The following is a 17,422-nucleotide window of genomic DNA, read 5'->3' as shown; positions in this document are numbered from 1 at the left end:
TCTGATTCCATTGGACTGCCGTTATAGACAGTAGGGAACCACCATGTGGGTGCTGGGAATTGAACTCAGGACCTCTGGAAGAGCCAGTGTTCTTAACCTCTGAACCATCTCTCCAGCCCCTCAAGGTTCTATTTTTGCTCACTGTTAAACTTTCCTCCCATCTCACTTCAATTACAATTTAAAGAAGCAAGCTTGGTCTCTCCTGACTGACTCTGACGTGCATAAGGAATTTTATGGCTTGGATCCTATGAAGAACATAGCAAGAGCATCTGCATAAAGAAACCCTAGGGCTGCAACCATACCAGATGAGCTGCACAGCCTGGAGACATAAAGACCAACAAAGTGAAGTGACAGGACTCGCAGTGTGACCATCTACCTAGACCAGTATGCACTGACGCACATCTTATAAAGCTCTGCAGTTATTAAACCGTCTCACCAGCTAGTCATGGAAATGCTCCTTAAGGCAGGAAGTATTTAAGAAAGGTAAAGTTACCTTCATTTTTATTCTTTGTACCTGTAAATCACTTATGTAGATTTTGTTACATCTTCAAAAACAATGTCTGGTTAACATGTTTCCTAAATTAAGCCACTAAGTTTTCTTATCACTATGGAAGACATTCATCAAAAGGCCATCAAATATTTTTACAATTAAAAAATGTAGCCCCAGAATAGGAGGGAAAAAACACCATTTTTTCTTTTTTAAACTCTTGAGGGAAAAAATGTTAAGGAAGGTAAACAGCAAAAACAGTACAAAGTAAAACTGAAAACCTTCCCAATATGCTGAAAAGAGACAGACTGAGGGTGGACCATAGCAACCCTCTTCCCTGCAGGTCTCTCTCCTGCTTACTGCCCAACTTATGCACTTTAGCCTGACTTTCTTCTGTCTGTCCTCGGCCGTGGGCTTGACCCAAATACTGGCGTTAAGAACAGGTGGCGATTTTTTTCCAGTGCAGTGCAGGCCCAGGGCAAGGATGCAGTGTGGAACATACAACTTCTGCCTTTCCCAAGGCTTGCAGTTACGCCTAGCACACAACAGTACTGCACGTAGAAATGATTAAACAGACTGTTTTCTTCTAGTATTACAGAAAGGTATTGCAGCTAGGTTACTGAAACAAAAACAAAAAACAAAAAACACCCCAGGTTTACCCCAAGCCCTCATAAGAGCCACAGCTGTGGTTAACAATGATTCATTTGTATTTTATTTCATCAAGAGAAGAAACAGAAGCTGGCTTTCTTTATACCAACCAATAATTTTGCATTTTAAAGTTTGGGATGTTTTCCATAATGAGCTGAATCAAAAATCTATTTGAAAAATATATATTTATATAAAAAAAAGATTCAGGTTGTTTGCACGTAAAACATCAATCGATAAGTTTCTTTTGTCTTTGATTCGTGTTGCTGGAAAGAGTTTGACAAAGCTTGCATGCTAATTTGTCCTTAGTTGCAAGTATTACAGGCAATCTCATACTTTGCCTATGAAAGGATGACCCTTCTTTGACATCTTCAGGCTTCAACGGTGATTCAGAAGCAACATCCTACCCTTAATACTGTCGGTTTGGAGCCATCAACGTGAAAACCCTTGCTAATGCTGAGATGTCGCTAGATAGGAACCAGTCAATCGATGTGTCTGTGGGTTCCACAATACTATTTTGCTTGAGTTTTTTTGTGGGTTTATTTTTTGCACCATTGATTGATTTTTTTTTTTTTAAATCCATGTATATTTTTTCCTCTCTCCAAAGCATTCTAGGTAATAGCGTTGACTGCCATTTTGATTCTCATTTTATCTTGTAGGATGTTCACACATCCTTCCCCGAATTTTGTTTTCTTTTTGCATCAAAAGAGCATTGTTTTGTCATAGATTCATACGCAGGTGCTCTGGCCGTTTTGAGATCATAGGAAAAGCTTGTTTTTTGTATGGCCCAGAGTTCGGCTGTCGGATTGGAAGTGGTGCTGATGCTTCCCCGCTCACCGTCACATCCATCTGCTCTGTTCCACTTGTCTCCATTGGGTACTCCACAGGTGTCTGAGGGTTTGCCGTGCTGGCTGAAGCACCTCGTCCCCAGAAATCCCCAGGAGAGAATTTGACCGGGCTTTAAGACAAAGAAGAGCTATCATTCATTTGTCTCAAGGATCATCTTAACAAGAACTGTTCCCCTCATGTTTAAAGGGAGGGGCAATGTGACTTTATTTTTCTTCTTTTTATTTTTTTGGTTTTTTAAGACAGGTTTTTCTCTGTAGCTTTGGTGCCTGTCCTGGAACTAGCTTTTGTAGACCAGGCTGGTCTGGAACTGAGATCCACCTGCCTCTGCCTCCCGAGTGCTGGGATTAAAGGCGTGCGCCACCACCGCCCGGCTGTGACTTTATTTTTCTAATTTTATTTACATGTGCTCTGTCACAAAGGCAAAGGCTGAGCCATCTTTCCCCTAGACTAATCACTAGTGTGTCCAAACAAGCCTCTCTGCCTCTGCACTTGACCCCTAAAGCCCTTGATGACATACCGTTAAGTCATTTTTCTCTCCCACTTAAAACAGCTTCCCATTGTATTTAAAATAAAATACTTTCCCAAACCTTTGCCATTTTCCTCATTCACCACATTCCAGGACTTCTTATTTCCAAGAAAAGGCATGTTTCCCTCCTCAGGGGCTTTTGTACCAACTGTTCTTCTAACTGCCAATACTTCCGTAACTTCTTTGCATAACTAGCTTTCTCCTTATTCCTAGAAGTTACTTCACCAGGGAGACCATGCTGACCATAGTTAGTAAAAGCCTCCGCATTTTTCTTTGCTTTCTACTACCACCTTTTTTGTTTTTTGATGTGCACACATGTGTGCAGGTGCCCTTGGCATAACTTGGTAGGTACATACACATTTGTGTATATTTCTATCTTGGTTTATTCTGACCCCTGCTTGATTCATGAGAAAGGAACAATTCTGGCCAGGCGGTGGTGGCGCATGCCTTTAATTCCAGCACTCGGGAGGCAGAGGCTGGCAGATCTCTGAGTTTGAGGCCAGCCTGGTCTACAGAGTGAGTTCTAGGACAGAGAAACCTTGTCTCGAAAAATAAAACAAAACAAAACAAAAAAAGCAAAGGAACAATTCTGTATTATATGTAATACATATAACATGCAGCACATGTAAAATGTTGATAAATCCATAAAGACATTTATCATGGGCAAACTACATAATATATGAGAGGCCCAATCATTTAAATATAAAATATAGATTGCTTACATTAGGCAAAATATGACAGTTGTCTTATTTATGTAACTTATATGCATTTCTTTTTTTTTTTAATTTTTTTTCTTTTTTTTCTTTCTTATATGCATTTCTTAAGCTATATTCTTCTAGGCTTAAAAACTGTTTTCCTTGCAAGCACAGGATCTCAGTTTAACACCCAGAACCCATGTAAGAAACCAAGTGGATATTGTGGTGCATGGTTGTAATCCTAGCACTGACTAACATACCAGACTAGTTCCAGGCAGTAAGAAAGAGAAACTGCATGAGGAATACCACCCAAGCTGCCCTCTGTACACAGCTGCATACACATGAACATGCATACAGGTACATAAACATGAATAAAGAGTAAGAGAGTCAAATACCTGACAGGCGTTCGTGGGCTACCAATAAATCTTCGAGGTGATCGGATTTTTGGTTCAAAAGAAAACTTTTCTTTCACACTTTCAAGTACAGATGGAGCCACATATGTAAAACCCTGAAAAACAGTAACAGTGCACTACAGTAACAGTGCACTACAGTAACAGTGTACTACAGGATGACATTTTGTCATCCATATCAAGAAGATGGCTTTTTTTTTTTAAAGATTTATTTATTTATTATGTATACAACAATCCTTCCATGTATGCTTACATGCCAGAAGAGGGTACCAGATCTCATTATAGATGGCTGTGAGCCACCATGTGGTTGCTGGGAATTGAACTCAGGACCTCTGGAAGAGCAGTCAGTGCTCTTAACCTCTGAGCCATCTCTCCAGCCCAAGAAGATGGCTTTTTAGTCTGACACACCAACACAATGATATACAAAGAATATACTGTGTATATACTTCCTTATCCTTGATCTCACTTTTGTACCTTCTGATTTTTGCAAAACAGGGTCTCCCTATGTACTACTGATTGAACTACAACTCGCTATTGTAGACCAGGCTGGCTTCAACCTCACAGACATCCACCTGCCTCTGCCTCCTTAGTGCTGGGATTAAAGGTGTGCACCACCAATCTGCATTTTTATATCTTTTAAAGCCTCATATGCTAGCTAACAAAATTTTACCCAATTGTTGGGAGTAGGGAGGAAAAACTCAACAAGAAAAATACAGCTTACACAGTAAAATGTTGACTATAAAGAAAAACATAAATAATTGGTGCATTGTCAGCCATATTGTTTATACACATATATTACATATATATACACACACACATATATCTACATTTATAAAATCTGATAGGATTAATACTTCCAAGAGTTGCTCATAACTGAGCCAAGGTAAAATCAGAATTCTCTGATTTAGCACGTGGTATAGGAGGTTTTTCTGTTTGTGTGTTGCTTTCATTGGTTGAATAAAGAGACTGCCTTGGCCTTTTGATAGGGCAGCCCTTAGGTGGGCAGAGTAGACAGAACAGGATGCTGGGAAGAAGGACAGTGTGGCAGATGCAAGGATTCTCCTGCCTGAGACAGACGCTGGTTAGAATTTTGCCAGTAAGCCATGACCTCGTGGTGATATACAGATTATTAGAAATCGGTAAAACTAATTATGGGAGAGTTAGCCAATAAGAGGCTAGAAATAATGGGCCAGGCAGTAATTTAATTAATACAATTTCTGTGTGGTTATTTCGGGAAATAAGCTAGCCGCGTGGCTGGACACAGCCCGCTCCTCCTTCTACAAGCACGTGTGACCTTTCCACTTTCACACCAGTAATTGTATGGAATTAATTTTTAAAATTTTATAAATGCATATATGTCTGTGTGTATGTGCACATGAGTGCAGATGCCTGAGGACACATGGCATCTGCATCCTTTGAAGCTGTATTACGTGTAGTTGTGAGCCACCCAACATAGGTGCTGGGAGCTAAACTCCGGTTCCTCTGAAAGAGTGAGACACACTATTAATCACCGAGCCATATGTTTTTGTTTTTTGTGACCAAGTGCCAACATTATGAAAATCCCACTGTACAGGGCACAACTGCTGTTGTACTGGATTCAGTTTTGTTCTGAACCTTGCTATTAGACCCTGGCTCTCATTTCCTTGCTGCATGTTCCTTTGTTCAACCATTGGTCCTATTGCCTACCTGCTTTCCTTCTCATTATGTGAGCCTATGTATCACAGTAAATGAAACTCAGCGGGCTCTGAGTGAAGCTCCAATAGGAAGATACAGTTCTGCATTTCAGAGGCCATTTCTCTGTATGTTTTGGTGGGCTAAAGACAAAGTTGCATTTTATTCAGTTTTTAAATTTCCATTAGTTTTAATGAGATCTCATCATAAATTAAGTATGTGTTAAACCTGAGGTTGTTAAAATATACAAATAAGTGGGATCTTAATGGGTTTATTTAGTTATTTTTGGCTGTTCTGGAGACTAAATTTTTAGATTAATTTCTAAAGAGACCTTGGACTAGAGATATAGCCAGACACCTGTTCAATGAAAAATAATACATTTATTATCAAAGATGAATCACTGTTTTGCTATCAAATATTAATAATTAACATTATAGCTAGGTGGTGGCGGCACACACCTTTAATTCCAGCACTCGGGAGGCAGAGACAGGTGGATCTCATGAGTTCGAGGCCAGCCTGGTCTACAAGAGCTAGTTCCAGGACAGGCTCCAAAGCCACAGAGAAACCCTGTCTCGAAAACCAAAAAAAAAAAAAAAAAAAAAAAAAAAAAAATTACAAATCCCCTGCAGAGTCAGGCTGATAGTAACAATAATATTGTTTTGTTTTGTTCCTCTGTGTAGCCCTGGCTGTTCTAGAACTTAACTCTGTAGACCAGGCTGGCCTTAACCACAGAGAACTGCCTGCTTCTGCCTGAGGAGTGCTGGGATTAAAGGTGTGCGCCACCACTCAATGATTAGTATCCATAATGAAATAGTTCTTGTGATGCTAAGCCAAAAATAATTTTAAATCACTAGCACTCAACCAAACATGAATCACTCCAAAGAATCAAACATTGTAATTTCTAAAACCGAATGTTAGATTATCAGTTATTTTGCAGGGACCAGTTAAGTTACCAAGGAAATGGCTTAAAAGCAAAGTCACCCAGGTTTCCCACATGAACTTCTCATTGATCATCCTCATACTTAAATTTCCTATGGCAACTCGGAAATTCCTTCACTTACCAGAAAAACCTGGTTGGCACTTTCACTGAGAGTTGAGTCATCGGGGCTGTCAACAGGTGTCTGACGTGTAAACTTTGAATCAAATTGACTCACATCCTCTTCAGATTGCTTCATAAGAACAACATTATTAGAAAATGTTGACTAGTCTATTATTCCTATCAATCAAAGGTGCCACAAGCCCTATATACACTCTGCACAGAATAATCTTAGCAGCCACAGACAAGGAAAAAGATGCAGGTAGAAAGAATGCCAATCATTTTTTTATCTTTAGTGTTTATTTTATTCATACAGGTGCTTTGTGTATATCTGCATATCATATGTGAGCCTAGTACCCACAGAAGCTAAAAGAGGGTGTTGTATCTCCTAGAACTACAGGTACAGATGGCTGTGAGCCACCATGGGATGCTGAGAATCTCTCCAGCCCCAAATCACCTTTTTGTGTGTTTGGTATCTGAGTTCAAACCTAGGGCTTTATACTTGCTAGATGAATACTCTACCAGTGAGCCAAAGCATCTTCAAATTTTATATGTGAATCAACATAGATTTCAATAAATAACTATCCTTATTAAAACTGTGAATATCAGTCTCCCCCTCATCACTCTTTGGTGGATCTAGTTCAGTCAATAAATTCCTAGAAATAATTTGCTTTGTGGTCACTATGTCTACAATGTCTACAGTAAGTATGGATAACTACTGAAGAAGAGTCCAAATACAGCACAGAGATAAGATGAGTCAAAAGCTCAGGATGTAGCTCAGTGGTAAAGCACTTGCCTGGCACATGTAATTCCCTGGTATAGGCGCCCCAGCACTAAAGCCTCTCTAACACACAGTGTTCTGAATTCTTATTGTGCATTACTTCACCCCTTATAGCTCTAAAGAAGTAGTTTATTCTGAGTATATTTTCTTGTTATAGTATCATCTAATGACCAGATTCCTTTAATTTCTTCTCGTTCATGATGTATCTAGTCAGACTCATGGGACCAATATAAGAAATAAATATCAATTTAAAAATATGATTTATGGGGGGCTGGAGAGATGGCTCAGAGGTTGAGAGCATTGCCTGCTCTTCCAAAGGTCCTGAGTTCAATTCCCAGCAACCACATGGTGGCTCACAACCATCTGTAGTGGGGTCTGGTGCCCTCTTCCGGCCTGCAGACATACACACAGAATATTGTATACATAATAAATAAATATTTAAAAAAATATATGATTTATGTTAAGCATGGTGGTACATGCTTGTGATCTCAGAACTCAGGAGGTAGAAGCAAGAGGATCACCATTAGTTCCAGGCTACCCAGGGCTATATAGTGAAACCTTGTCTTAAAAACAAAAACAAAACAGAAGAAGCAGCCAGGTGGTAGTGACATGAGCCTTTAATCCCAGCACTTGGGAAGTAGAGGCAGGCCTGGTATATAAAATAAGTTCTAGATCAGCCATGACTACACAGAGAAACCCTGTCTCAAAAAAAAAAAAAAGGAAAGAAAAATCAGAAAAACATTGCATATATTAAAAACATCTGAGCTCATGACACTAAAACAAAAAACCATATAACTCACTGTACAATTTGGAAGATACTAAGGAACTATTTCATTACTTTGAAGACTAGTAAAGAGTCAAACATTTAGCCTGTTTTCCTGGTACCAACTATACTTAGGGTAACAAAACAATTGATAAGTTTGCTTTATGGAAAAATTCTGGCAATAAAGAATGAATAAGAAAATGAGACCATTGTGTAAACCCTGAATGAGAACAGAGAACTGGACTGGAGTTTTTCACCTCAGCACTACTGACATTTTGGACTTGATTTAATTATTTTAATTTTTTATGTATCTATGTGTTTGCTTGCATGTGTGCATCACATGCATGCCTAGTGCCTGCAGAGGCCGGAGAGGGTGTAGGATCCCCTAGAACTGGAGTTACAGTCAGTTGTGAGCCACCATATTAGTGCTGGGAATTGAACCTGGGTCCACTGAATGATAGTCAGTGCTCATTTTAACTGATGAGCCATCTTTCCAGCTTCTGTTCTTGATAATTTTTTTATTGTAGAGAGCTGTGTGTGTGCTGTAGTATTAGTAGCAGGGCCCTCTTGCAACACAACCAAAATGTTTCTAGACTTTGGTCTCAGATTAAGAACTATTGATTGACAGGCATTTGTTAATGACTACTAACAGCCTGATAGAAATAAAACTATACTGTGAGTTAGGCCTCCTTGTCAAAGCATACAGCATCAAGAATTCCACCTGTATAAAATAAGTTCCTTAATTACCCAGATTTTGGAAATAGATGAATTTAGTATATGACACCATGGGGATAAAATTAGCAAAATGTAAGGAATTTGGGGATGGAAAATGGGTCAGCCATTAGGAGCACTGGGTACTCTTCCAGGAGACCAGGGTTAGGTTCCCAGTATCCACACTGTGGCTCACAACCATCCATAACTTCAATTCCAGGAGATCCAATGCCCTCTTCTGACCTTCACAAACATCAGACACACACACACATCTACTGCATATCATGTTTGCACCAAAAAGTCATATACACAAAAAAAACCCACATTTTTTTAATCTGAGGAATTCTACAGGACAGATGATCCAGTTTTTACAATTAATCACCAGAAGACATGAGAAGGGACATCTGTATATAATAAGGAGCATCTAAACTATGTATAGACTATGAATCCTTATTGAGGGAAAAAAATAACGGGTAAAAAAGAAAAATCCAAACAAATGGAGAAATGGTTAACCTTTTAGATGTGATGATGGCTTAGTTGTCATGTTTATGTTTATACAAGATGACCTGGTCATTTTTGAAGTTGGGCAGTAGGTATCTGGGTTAATTATCGTCCTTACAATTGTATATGCAGACATTTTAAGGTTTACTTTATGAGCATTTTCTGTGCATATATGGCAGTGTACTAAGTGTATGTCCTACCTAGTGTCCTGGGAGATCAGAAGAAGGTGTTGGATCCCTTGGAGGTGGAGTTAAGGATGACTATGAGCTAGCATATGGGTGCAGGTTCCTCTGCAAAACAAGTGCTCTTAAGCAATGAAGCTATCTCTCCAGCCCTGTGTATGTTGACATTTTAAAGCAGGTCATCTTATGCTCTGTGACAGAATAACCAGCCTCATTATCCTCTTCCTCCATCTACATCCCAAGAAATGAAGTATATTTTCTCAATTTCTGAAGCAGAAGACAGAAGCTAAATAAACACCAAGTTACTTTGCCATAGCTAAAGCATTTTTATAGACTGAACTATGTTCCCTTGCCTTCATATTCATGTTGACATTCAAAGCCCTGGCTCCTCAGAAAGTTATCTTACTTGGGAAGGGTCATTGCAGATATCATTAATAAAGACACTGTCAGCTGGGCAGTGGTGGCAGATGCCATTAATCCCAGCACTCAGGAGGCAGAGGCAGGTGGGTCTCTGTGAATTCAAAGCTAGCCTGGTCTACAAGAACTAGTTCCAGGACAGCTAGGGCTGTTACACAGAAAAACCTGTCTTGAAAAACCAAATAAATAAGCAAACAAAGACACTATCATAAAGGAGTACACAACTATACCTGGTTTCTCTGAGACTTTTCTTATATTACCAGCACTCAGGTGTCAGTGTAGAGCATTTGCCTGGCATGTGGGAGATCCTAGGTTCAACCCCCCCAGAACTAGAGAACAAGGGTTAGTGATCTCCCATATTACATGCTTCCCTATATACATACCAACAGAGGCTTAAAAGGAGGTTCCACCTTCCGAGCTAGAAGTTCTTCCCAGTTAATGTGTCTGAAGAATGGATGAGCCTAGAAGAAAAGTCAAAGGGGATGACTGAAATGGTAAACCACGTTTTTGAAGCTACAAATCACAAACAAGCTAAACATATCTGAATACACACATATAGCCATCACAAATAAGCAAAATTAGCATTGTTTTCCCCAAACACCAAACATCTCAATTCCTACTTGGACTTCTCCAGCATCCCCAGGACCAGCTCCAAGACGAGAAGCAGCGTTTCTTTTCAGCAGCTTTAGGGAAGAAAAGAAGCACTGGTGAAAATCCTGAATTAATCAAACCGATTTTTTTCTTTAGAGAATGTGGGCCCTATTTGTGCTCCAGAAGATGCAATTTATTAATACCAAATAATGTTTGAAAACAAAAGAAAATCTTGTAAATCTTTAAAAATTTACAAGTCTTTTCTGTTTAGTATCTCTAATCAAAATATATGTTAAATTCTTAGATGGGGGAGGGACTTATGAAGCCCCACCTTTCATGAAGGAGCTATTGGCAGCTGATGGTTGCGCGGGAAGGACAGTTATTTTTCTTAGGGGCACAGCCACTGGTATATTGCCCATGCTCAAGTAGATGACTCCACACCCAGTTATACAGGCACCACTAACTGGACTGCATAGGTTATTTTAAGAAGGGGGGGAGGGCAGTGGTGGCGCACACCTTTAATCCCAGCACTCGGGAGGCAGAGGCACACGGATCTCTGTGAGTTTGAGGCCAAACTGGTCTACAAAAGCAAGTTCCAGGACAGCCAGGGCTACAGAGAGAAACCCTGTCTCAAAAACAAACAAACAAAAAAACCAAAAAAACAAAAAGGGGGCTGGAGAGATGGCTCAGTGGTTAAGAGCACTGCCTGCTCTTCCAAAGGTCCTGAGTTCAATTCCCAGCAACCACATGGTGGCTCACAACCATCTGTAATGAGGTCTGGTGCCCTCTTCTGGCCTGCAGACATACATACAGATAGAATATTGTATACATAATAATAATTTAAAAAAAACAAAAAAACAAAAAGGAAAGCATGAAATTGGGGATAAGTGTTGGATGCATTAGAGGAAGTTGAAGAATAAGGATGGAGGTGTGACTACATCCACACATAAAATTTTCAAAGATTAAAAAAAAATTATTACATATGAGTCAGGTGTAGGGGTGCACACCTTTAATCCCAAGATAGGAGACAGAAACAGTCATATCTCTATTGTTGATCCCAGTCTGATCTATATAGTGAGACACAGTGAGTCTCAAAAACGAAATAAAAAACCAAACAAACAGGTATGTGTGTGTCTTTGAGCGTGTATGTACATGTCTGTGCTGTTGAGGTTGCCATTTAAGAACCCTACCTTTTTAAGCAGATCTCGAGCTTCTTGTGTGAGGTAGGGAGGCAAATTAAGTTTACATTTGAGGATTTTGTCAATTGTTTTCTTTCTGTTCTCTCCAGTGAAAGGAGGCTAAGGGTAGAGAAGAGTGGGAAATTAGCATATACAAACAAATTTTAAGTAACATTATCATCTAGTTCCTGAATTGGACAGCCACACATTGAGATAAGAAAACATGTTGGGAACCAGGAGTGGTGGCACGTGCCTTTTAGTCCCAGCACTCCAGAGTCAGGCTGATCTACATGAGTTGAAGGCTAGCCTGATCTACAGAGTTTCAGGACAGCCAGGAAGGCTACACAGAGAAACCATGTCTCAAGAAAAAGATAAAGAGAAAGAAGAAAGAAAGAGCATGCTCAGAAATAGTTAACTCACAGACCTATGGCTTTAAGCAATGATACATAAGAAGCAATGCCCAGGAAGTCTTGTGTGGTCGGTACTACTAGGCCTCTCATTTTAAGCTCCCATTTCTCCCTATGTATTTCACTAGATTGTCATCACATAAACCAATTTCTTTTTAATTTCTTTAATTATGTGTATGTGGGTGGGTGACCGTGAATGCTAGAGGCACCAGATCCTTTGGAACTAATTTAGGAGGCTGTGAGACACCTGATGTGATTCTGGGAACTGAACTAGGACAGACTTCACTATTCAACCACTGAGCTCTCGCCAGCCCCTATATAGTTCATTTAAATAAAAGTATTTTTAAAAGTATGGAATCCCAGGGCTGGAGAGATGGCTCAGAAGTTAAGAGCATTCTGGCTGCTCTTCCAAAGGACCTGAATTCAAGTTCCAGACCCATATCATGATTCAAGGATGTCTGCAATTCCAGCTCCATGGGATCTGGTACCCTCACATAGACAAACATGCAGGTAAAACACAAATGCACATAAAATAAAAATAAATTTAAAAAAAGTATGGAATCCCACAAAATCATAAGCTACCACTAACGCTAAAACCACTAATAACAGACTGGTGGTATGGTGCATGCCTTTAAGAACAGCACTTCGGAGACAGAGGCAGGCGGATTTCCTTAAGTTCAAGGTCAGCCTGGTCTACAGAGTCAGTTCCAGGACAACCAGGGATGTACAGAGAAAACCTAAGTCAAAAAATCAAAACCAAACCAAAACAAAACCCAAAAAACTGATAACCAATTTTTAGGCTTTAAAAATAACTCTACTAGGAACATGTTCTGGAAGCATAGCCAAGTTCTCTTACTAAAATGTTCAGCACAGATCATGAAACATGCAACTTTTAATGTGCACCTACTGCTCCAGTCAGCATGTCATACATTAATGCTCCCAAACTCCACCAATCTACAGCACGATTGTGGCCACTTCTCATCAAGATTTCAGGGGCCCTAAAATGAAAAAGGGGGGGGGGGGAGAAGTCTTAAAATTTATCCACTTTTATATCATTTGAATAAAATTATTAAACTAAGAAAACTAAGACACTATTTTAAACCAGGTAAAGTTAGATATTACCCCCAAACCAGTTATATTTCTTTTAACATGCAGCTCTCACATGTATTCTATTGTTCCACAAAATGTGTGTGTGACTGTTCCATCATGAATAGATTCTTTGCATAGTCCAAAGTCTGTTAGTTTCACATGACCTACAATGAAAGATGATAGCATGATTATTCTGAAAATTTCAAGTATCTGAACATAGCAAACAGATAATTCTTCCTTCAATTTAGCTTTTCCTTTCTAAAACGTATCTTGAAGATGTCCAGAACTAGTCACCTGACCTACTTCAAGGCGGGAAGTGGGGGTGATACAATCAATGCAGTAAGGGGAAGGGACAGAAAATGATGGAGCTGCCTACAGCTCTGGCTCTTTTTCTACATGCAGAATTCTGTTCCATCCTGAGAAAGTCTCTTTGAAAGTCTAGTTTAAGTAATACATACTCCTAATAAACATTCTGTATTTAAACAAAACTCATGGCATGCTTCAACTCTACTGTTTCTTCACAGTGTGCTTTAGTGACTTTCAAACTCCTTAGTCTGAGGAAGTCACTCGCTTACTATGTATGCCAAATGCTATCAGTTAGCACAATGAATTATTTACTGCCAAAAGCTGCCAGTGAAAAGGAACTAAAATTTGCCTCAGATAATCATTTCTGTTCCAGAAGGTGGAATTCCACCTTACACAAAGATCACTTCTGATAAGTTTCTCTTGGTTGTCATTTAATTCACCAGTGGCTCCACAACACCAAAGCCCTATTATTCAAGGTCCCTTTCAGACAATGGCTTTTCAAGCAATGACTCATTTATTCAACTGTGAAAATCTACATTCTGGTACAAAAGAAGAAATAGGGCTATATTATTTATCTTTTATTTTCTCAAGTTTAAAAGTTTATGTATGAATAATTTTGCCTGCATATATGTAAGTGCTAAATAAGCAAGCTATAAGGCAGCTCGGGAACACTGAAAGTAGGGTTTCCAATGGCTGTGAGCCAACAGTGGTGCTGGAAACCCAGGCCTTTTCTTCTGCAGCACAGCATGTGCTCTTAACCACTGAGCCATCTTTCCAGCCCCTCAGACGCTTTCTAAGATAGGATCTGGTAGGTAGTCCACCTGGCCTGGAACTCAACTACCTACCCAGGCTACTCTTGAATTTGTTCCTTTTTATTTATACGGTGCAGTGCTAGAATTATAGGTGTGTGCCACTACACCTGGCCACGGCCTTTATTCTCAAAGAACCAAATGGTATATTCAAGTTTATGTGTTAAAAACATTATTTTACGATTGCACCATTCCTTTATTCTATCCTTTGCCTTAGAACTGAGAATCAGAAGGGCTGGGGCTATAGATTGGTGGTAGCATGCACAAAGTTCAGTTCCCAAAACAGAAAAATAATTTTAAAGGAATACCTCAAAATCAACAACAAAGAATTCAGAATCAAAATCCTGGTCTGGGATGGGAAGGTAGGAATACAAACATGGTTCCCACAATGCACTCTGTCAATTCTATCATTTTTCCATGAAAAAAACAAGTCTTGTTTTTTTTAATTTCACATGTATTAATGTTTTATCTATATGTATATATGAACACTATATGTGTGCCTGCTGCCAGCAAAAACCAGTTTTAGATTCCCTGGACAGACATTATAGGACACCAAATGGTTACTGGAAACTAAACCCAGGTCCTTTGCAATAATAGCAAACACTTTTAACCACTGAGCCATCTCTCCAGCCCCTCACAAACAAATTTTTAAAAAGCACTACTTGGAACATTTATATACGCTCCACCATTCTCTGTCTAAGAGTTTACATTGGTTAACTATCTCATAAATCATCATCAGGAGATCGGGAATAGCAGCTGTTCACTGTCTTGAATATGCCTTGGTCTGCTAGTTGTTCCTCGAGTAAACTGCAGTCTTTCCCAGTTCAGACTACAGCAGTAGAAACGGGAGCTGCAGGCGCATGCAGCTGCAGCCAGCACTCACTTTGCTATACCCACAGCTGTACGTAATGTTAGTCTCTCTGATTAACCTATGCTTAGTAAGTATTTTGTTAATGGGGCTATGCCAAATAATCTGGTTCAATTTCAGTCTTTCTCTTCCTCAGACATTAGTTAAAATTATAGAAAGTTTTGTTTTTAGCTGTATGATATATACAAGTAATTCCAAAACTTGGGACATTGAGGCAGGAAGACCCTAAGTTCAGTGTTAGATAGCTATGCAGCAATACTATGTCTAAAACAATTTTTGCTTTTACAACTTACACATTTATGTCATTAAAAAAAAATCAATGGTATAAATCAAAATTAACATTTATTTTAATTTTTTGGGGGGGTCACAACATTTTACATAGGATTTTTTTCTAAGTTGTAAAGAATGGCTAATATATTTGACTGTTTTTTTTTTTTTTTTAATAATTTATTTAAGTTTATCTCGTGTGCATTGGTGTGAAGGTGTCAGATCCGCTGAACTGGAGTTGCATTTGTGAGCTGCCATGTGGGTGCTGGGAATTGAACTTGAGTCCTCTGGAAGAGCAGTCAGTGCTCTTAACATCTGAGCTATCTCTCCAGGCCCCTTTAATTCTGTTTAAGCTCAATTATAAATACTAAATAATTAAAAGTACCAGCAAGTATTACAGTGTTATATATTCTGTGGGGGAAATATGCAACAAGAGAGAGAGAAAAACATAGGAGCCTTGAAAATGGAGGGTTATAAGCGGATTATTGACTACAGAATTGTTCATGATAGAGCTCCACCTTGGTGATTAAGCATGATGTTCTCCGGCTTCAGGTCTCTGTAGATGATCCCCTTTTGATGTAAATGCCCCAAAGCCATGGAGATTTCAGCCAAGTAAAAGCTGGAAACAGAAGTGATTTAATAAAAATTTAAAAATCAATCTACCCAAAGAAGTTTATGTATGGAATAAAATTCGTTGAAAGAAACAGACATGCACCAAAGACCAAATTAGTGGGGGTGGAAGAATGTACTGGGAAAAAGAGATGGCACAGGGGGCATTTGTCACTCATTTTAGTCAAACTATACCATGTTTTATTTTTCCATTAGAACATAATGCTAAAACTGCAAAGATGTCCCATCTATTCTAACTATTATTGATTAGGTTCTGCTCTCTCTGTGTAGGAATTAGGCCAACAATCATTCAGATCAAACAAATTCCTCCCACCCTCCCCCAACTTTAAGATTCCACAGGAAATTGGGACTTTGTTATTCTCAGAGATCAAGTCTTGGTCCTTACAGCCTGACCTGTGGAAGCCCACTCATCCCTTACATAATATAGTTGTGTATTTACAAACAGCAATGCCCACAGTATCTGCCCACCCTCTTGCCAGCCAGCCCACAACTATAAACTGTGTGACACTCAAATTTATCTACCTCAAAAGAATAAAGGGCTGAATCAACCCTGTCTGGATTCGAAAAGCACAAAGCACTGCAATAGTGGCTGTGTAACAATGTTGCAATCCTGCAGATTACTCCAGGATGGAGAGGGTGTGTCCTAGAGGACTGAGGCAGTTTCACAGCCAGCAGGACCACAGCCTCCAACAGGGCTCAGAGAGCCTCCTCCAAAAAAGGGCACTTCATCCCTAAGGTTCTTAAATGCAGCTTCTGTGTTAGAAAAGGCCTGAAATTAAACAATGGAATGCAGTTTGGTAATTAAGATAGAAAAAACATTTACGTGTTTTCTATTCAATTAATGTGTAGGTCAAACTGTTTACTGTTACCCAATACAGTCACTTCACAAAAGGATGTGTATATTTTTAATTTGAAGCAGATGCCATCTTACGAATAGGAGGGCAGATCCCATTCTGGCTATAAAATCAATCCACAGATGTGTGCTCAGGGTTATCACCTCCCTAAGACTGCACCTTGGGAACTGGAAAGTCTAAAAAAAAGAGGAGACGATTTCTGATACTTTCCATTGCTCCACATACAAAATTTCACTGGAAAACCACACTCACCCACAACCAAGACAGGCAGCTTACCAAGTCAAGGAAACTCTGCAGTGAAGAGCGGTCCACCCAAGTCCTGGGGGCAAAGGAATCATGTGACCTCCAATAGCTGCCCAGTCCCCCCTGGACGTTCTGAGTGACTGACTGGCTCCAGATCAATTTATGGAACAGTGTGGGACGTAGTTTTGCCTTTAATTACATGAATAATTACCTGAGTTCATACAGCCACAAAACTTCACTTACCAAGCTGTGTCTTCCATGAATATTCCCTCTCTTTCTAACTGCATAAATAGTTCTCCTCCTAGAAAGGAAACATATTACAAATAAATATCTTACTTCCAACCCTCTTCTAACCAGACTGCACTTTTTTCTATCTGTAACATTAACTCCTTAAAAATTTTTTTAAAAATCCTAAAATTGGCATGGAATTACAGCTTTTACACTTCAGACCTAAAATTTAAAAAAGTCTTAATTAAAGTCTTTCCAACACTTTTCAATATGTAAAA

The 17,422-nt window shown here is 39.3% G+C and overlaps 1 protein-coding gene across 6 annotated transcripts in view; it reads right to left on the bottom strand.

The window, feature by feature from the left end:
- Window positions 1-1,176: 1,176 nt before the first annotated feature.
- Window positions 1,177-17,422, bottom strand: part of Rps6kb1 (ribosomal protein S6 kinase B1) — a 40,156-nt gene continuing 23,910 nt past the window's right edge. Inside the window, exons 6-15 of one of the 6 annotated variants that reach the window (XM_038328472.2) lie at window positions 17,160-17,217; window positions 15,708-15,808; window positions 13,013-13,103; window positions 12,758-12,848; window positions 11,456-11,563; window positions 10,295-10,357; window positions 10,058-10,135; window positions 6,345-6,452; window positions 3,598-3,710; window positions 1,177-2,090 (exon numbers count right to left, since the gene is read on the bottom strand). In XM_038328472.2, coding sequence (XP_038184400.1) covers window positions 1,853-2,090; window positions 3,598-3,710; window positions 6,345-6,452; window positions 10,058-10,135; window positions 10,295-10,357; window positions 11,456-11,563; window positions 12,758-12,848; window positions 13,013-13,103; window positions 15,708-15,808; window positions 17,160-17,217 — 1,049 coding nt within the window. In that variant the 3' untranslated portion in view covers window positions 1,177-1,852. Of the gene's footprint in view, window positions 2,091-3,597; window positions 3,711-6,344; window positions 6,453-10,057; window positions 10,136-10,291; window positions 10,358-11,455; window positions 11,564-12,753; window positions 12,849-13,012; window positions 13,104-15,707; window positions 15,809-16,341; window positions 16,589-16,750; window positions 16,850-16,949; window positions 16,993-17,159; window positions 17,218-17,422 lie in introns of those variants that run through there. The other 5 variants (XR_005285160.1, XR_005285161.1, XR_005285163.1 and 2 more) reach the window with 5 other exon arrangements.

Source organism: Arvicola amphibius, chromosome 4 (assembly GCF_903992535.2).
Source record: "Arvicola amphibius chromosome 4, mArvAmp1.2, whole genome shotgun sequence".
Classification (NCBI taxonomy): Eukaryota; Metazoa; Chordata; class Mammalia; order Rodentia; family Cricetidae; genus Arvicola; species Arvicola amphibius.
Note: the sequence above shows the minus strand (reverse complement) of the source record. Positions and strands in the feature narration are given on the sequence as shown.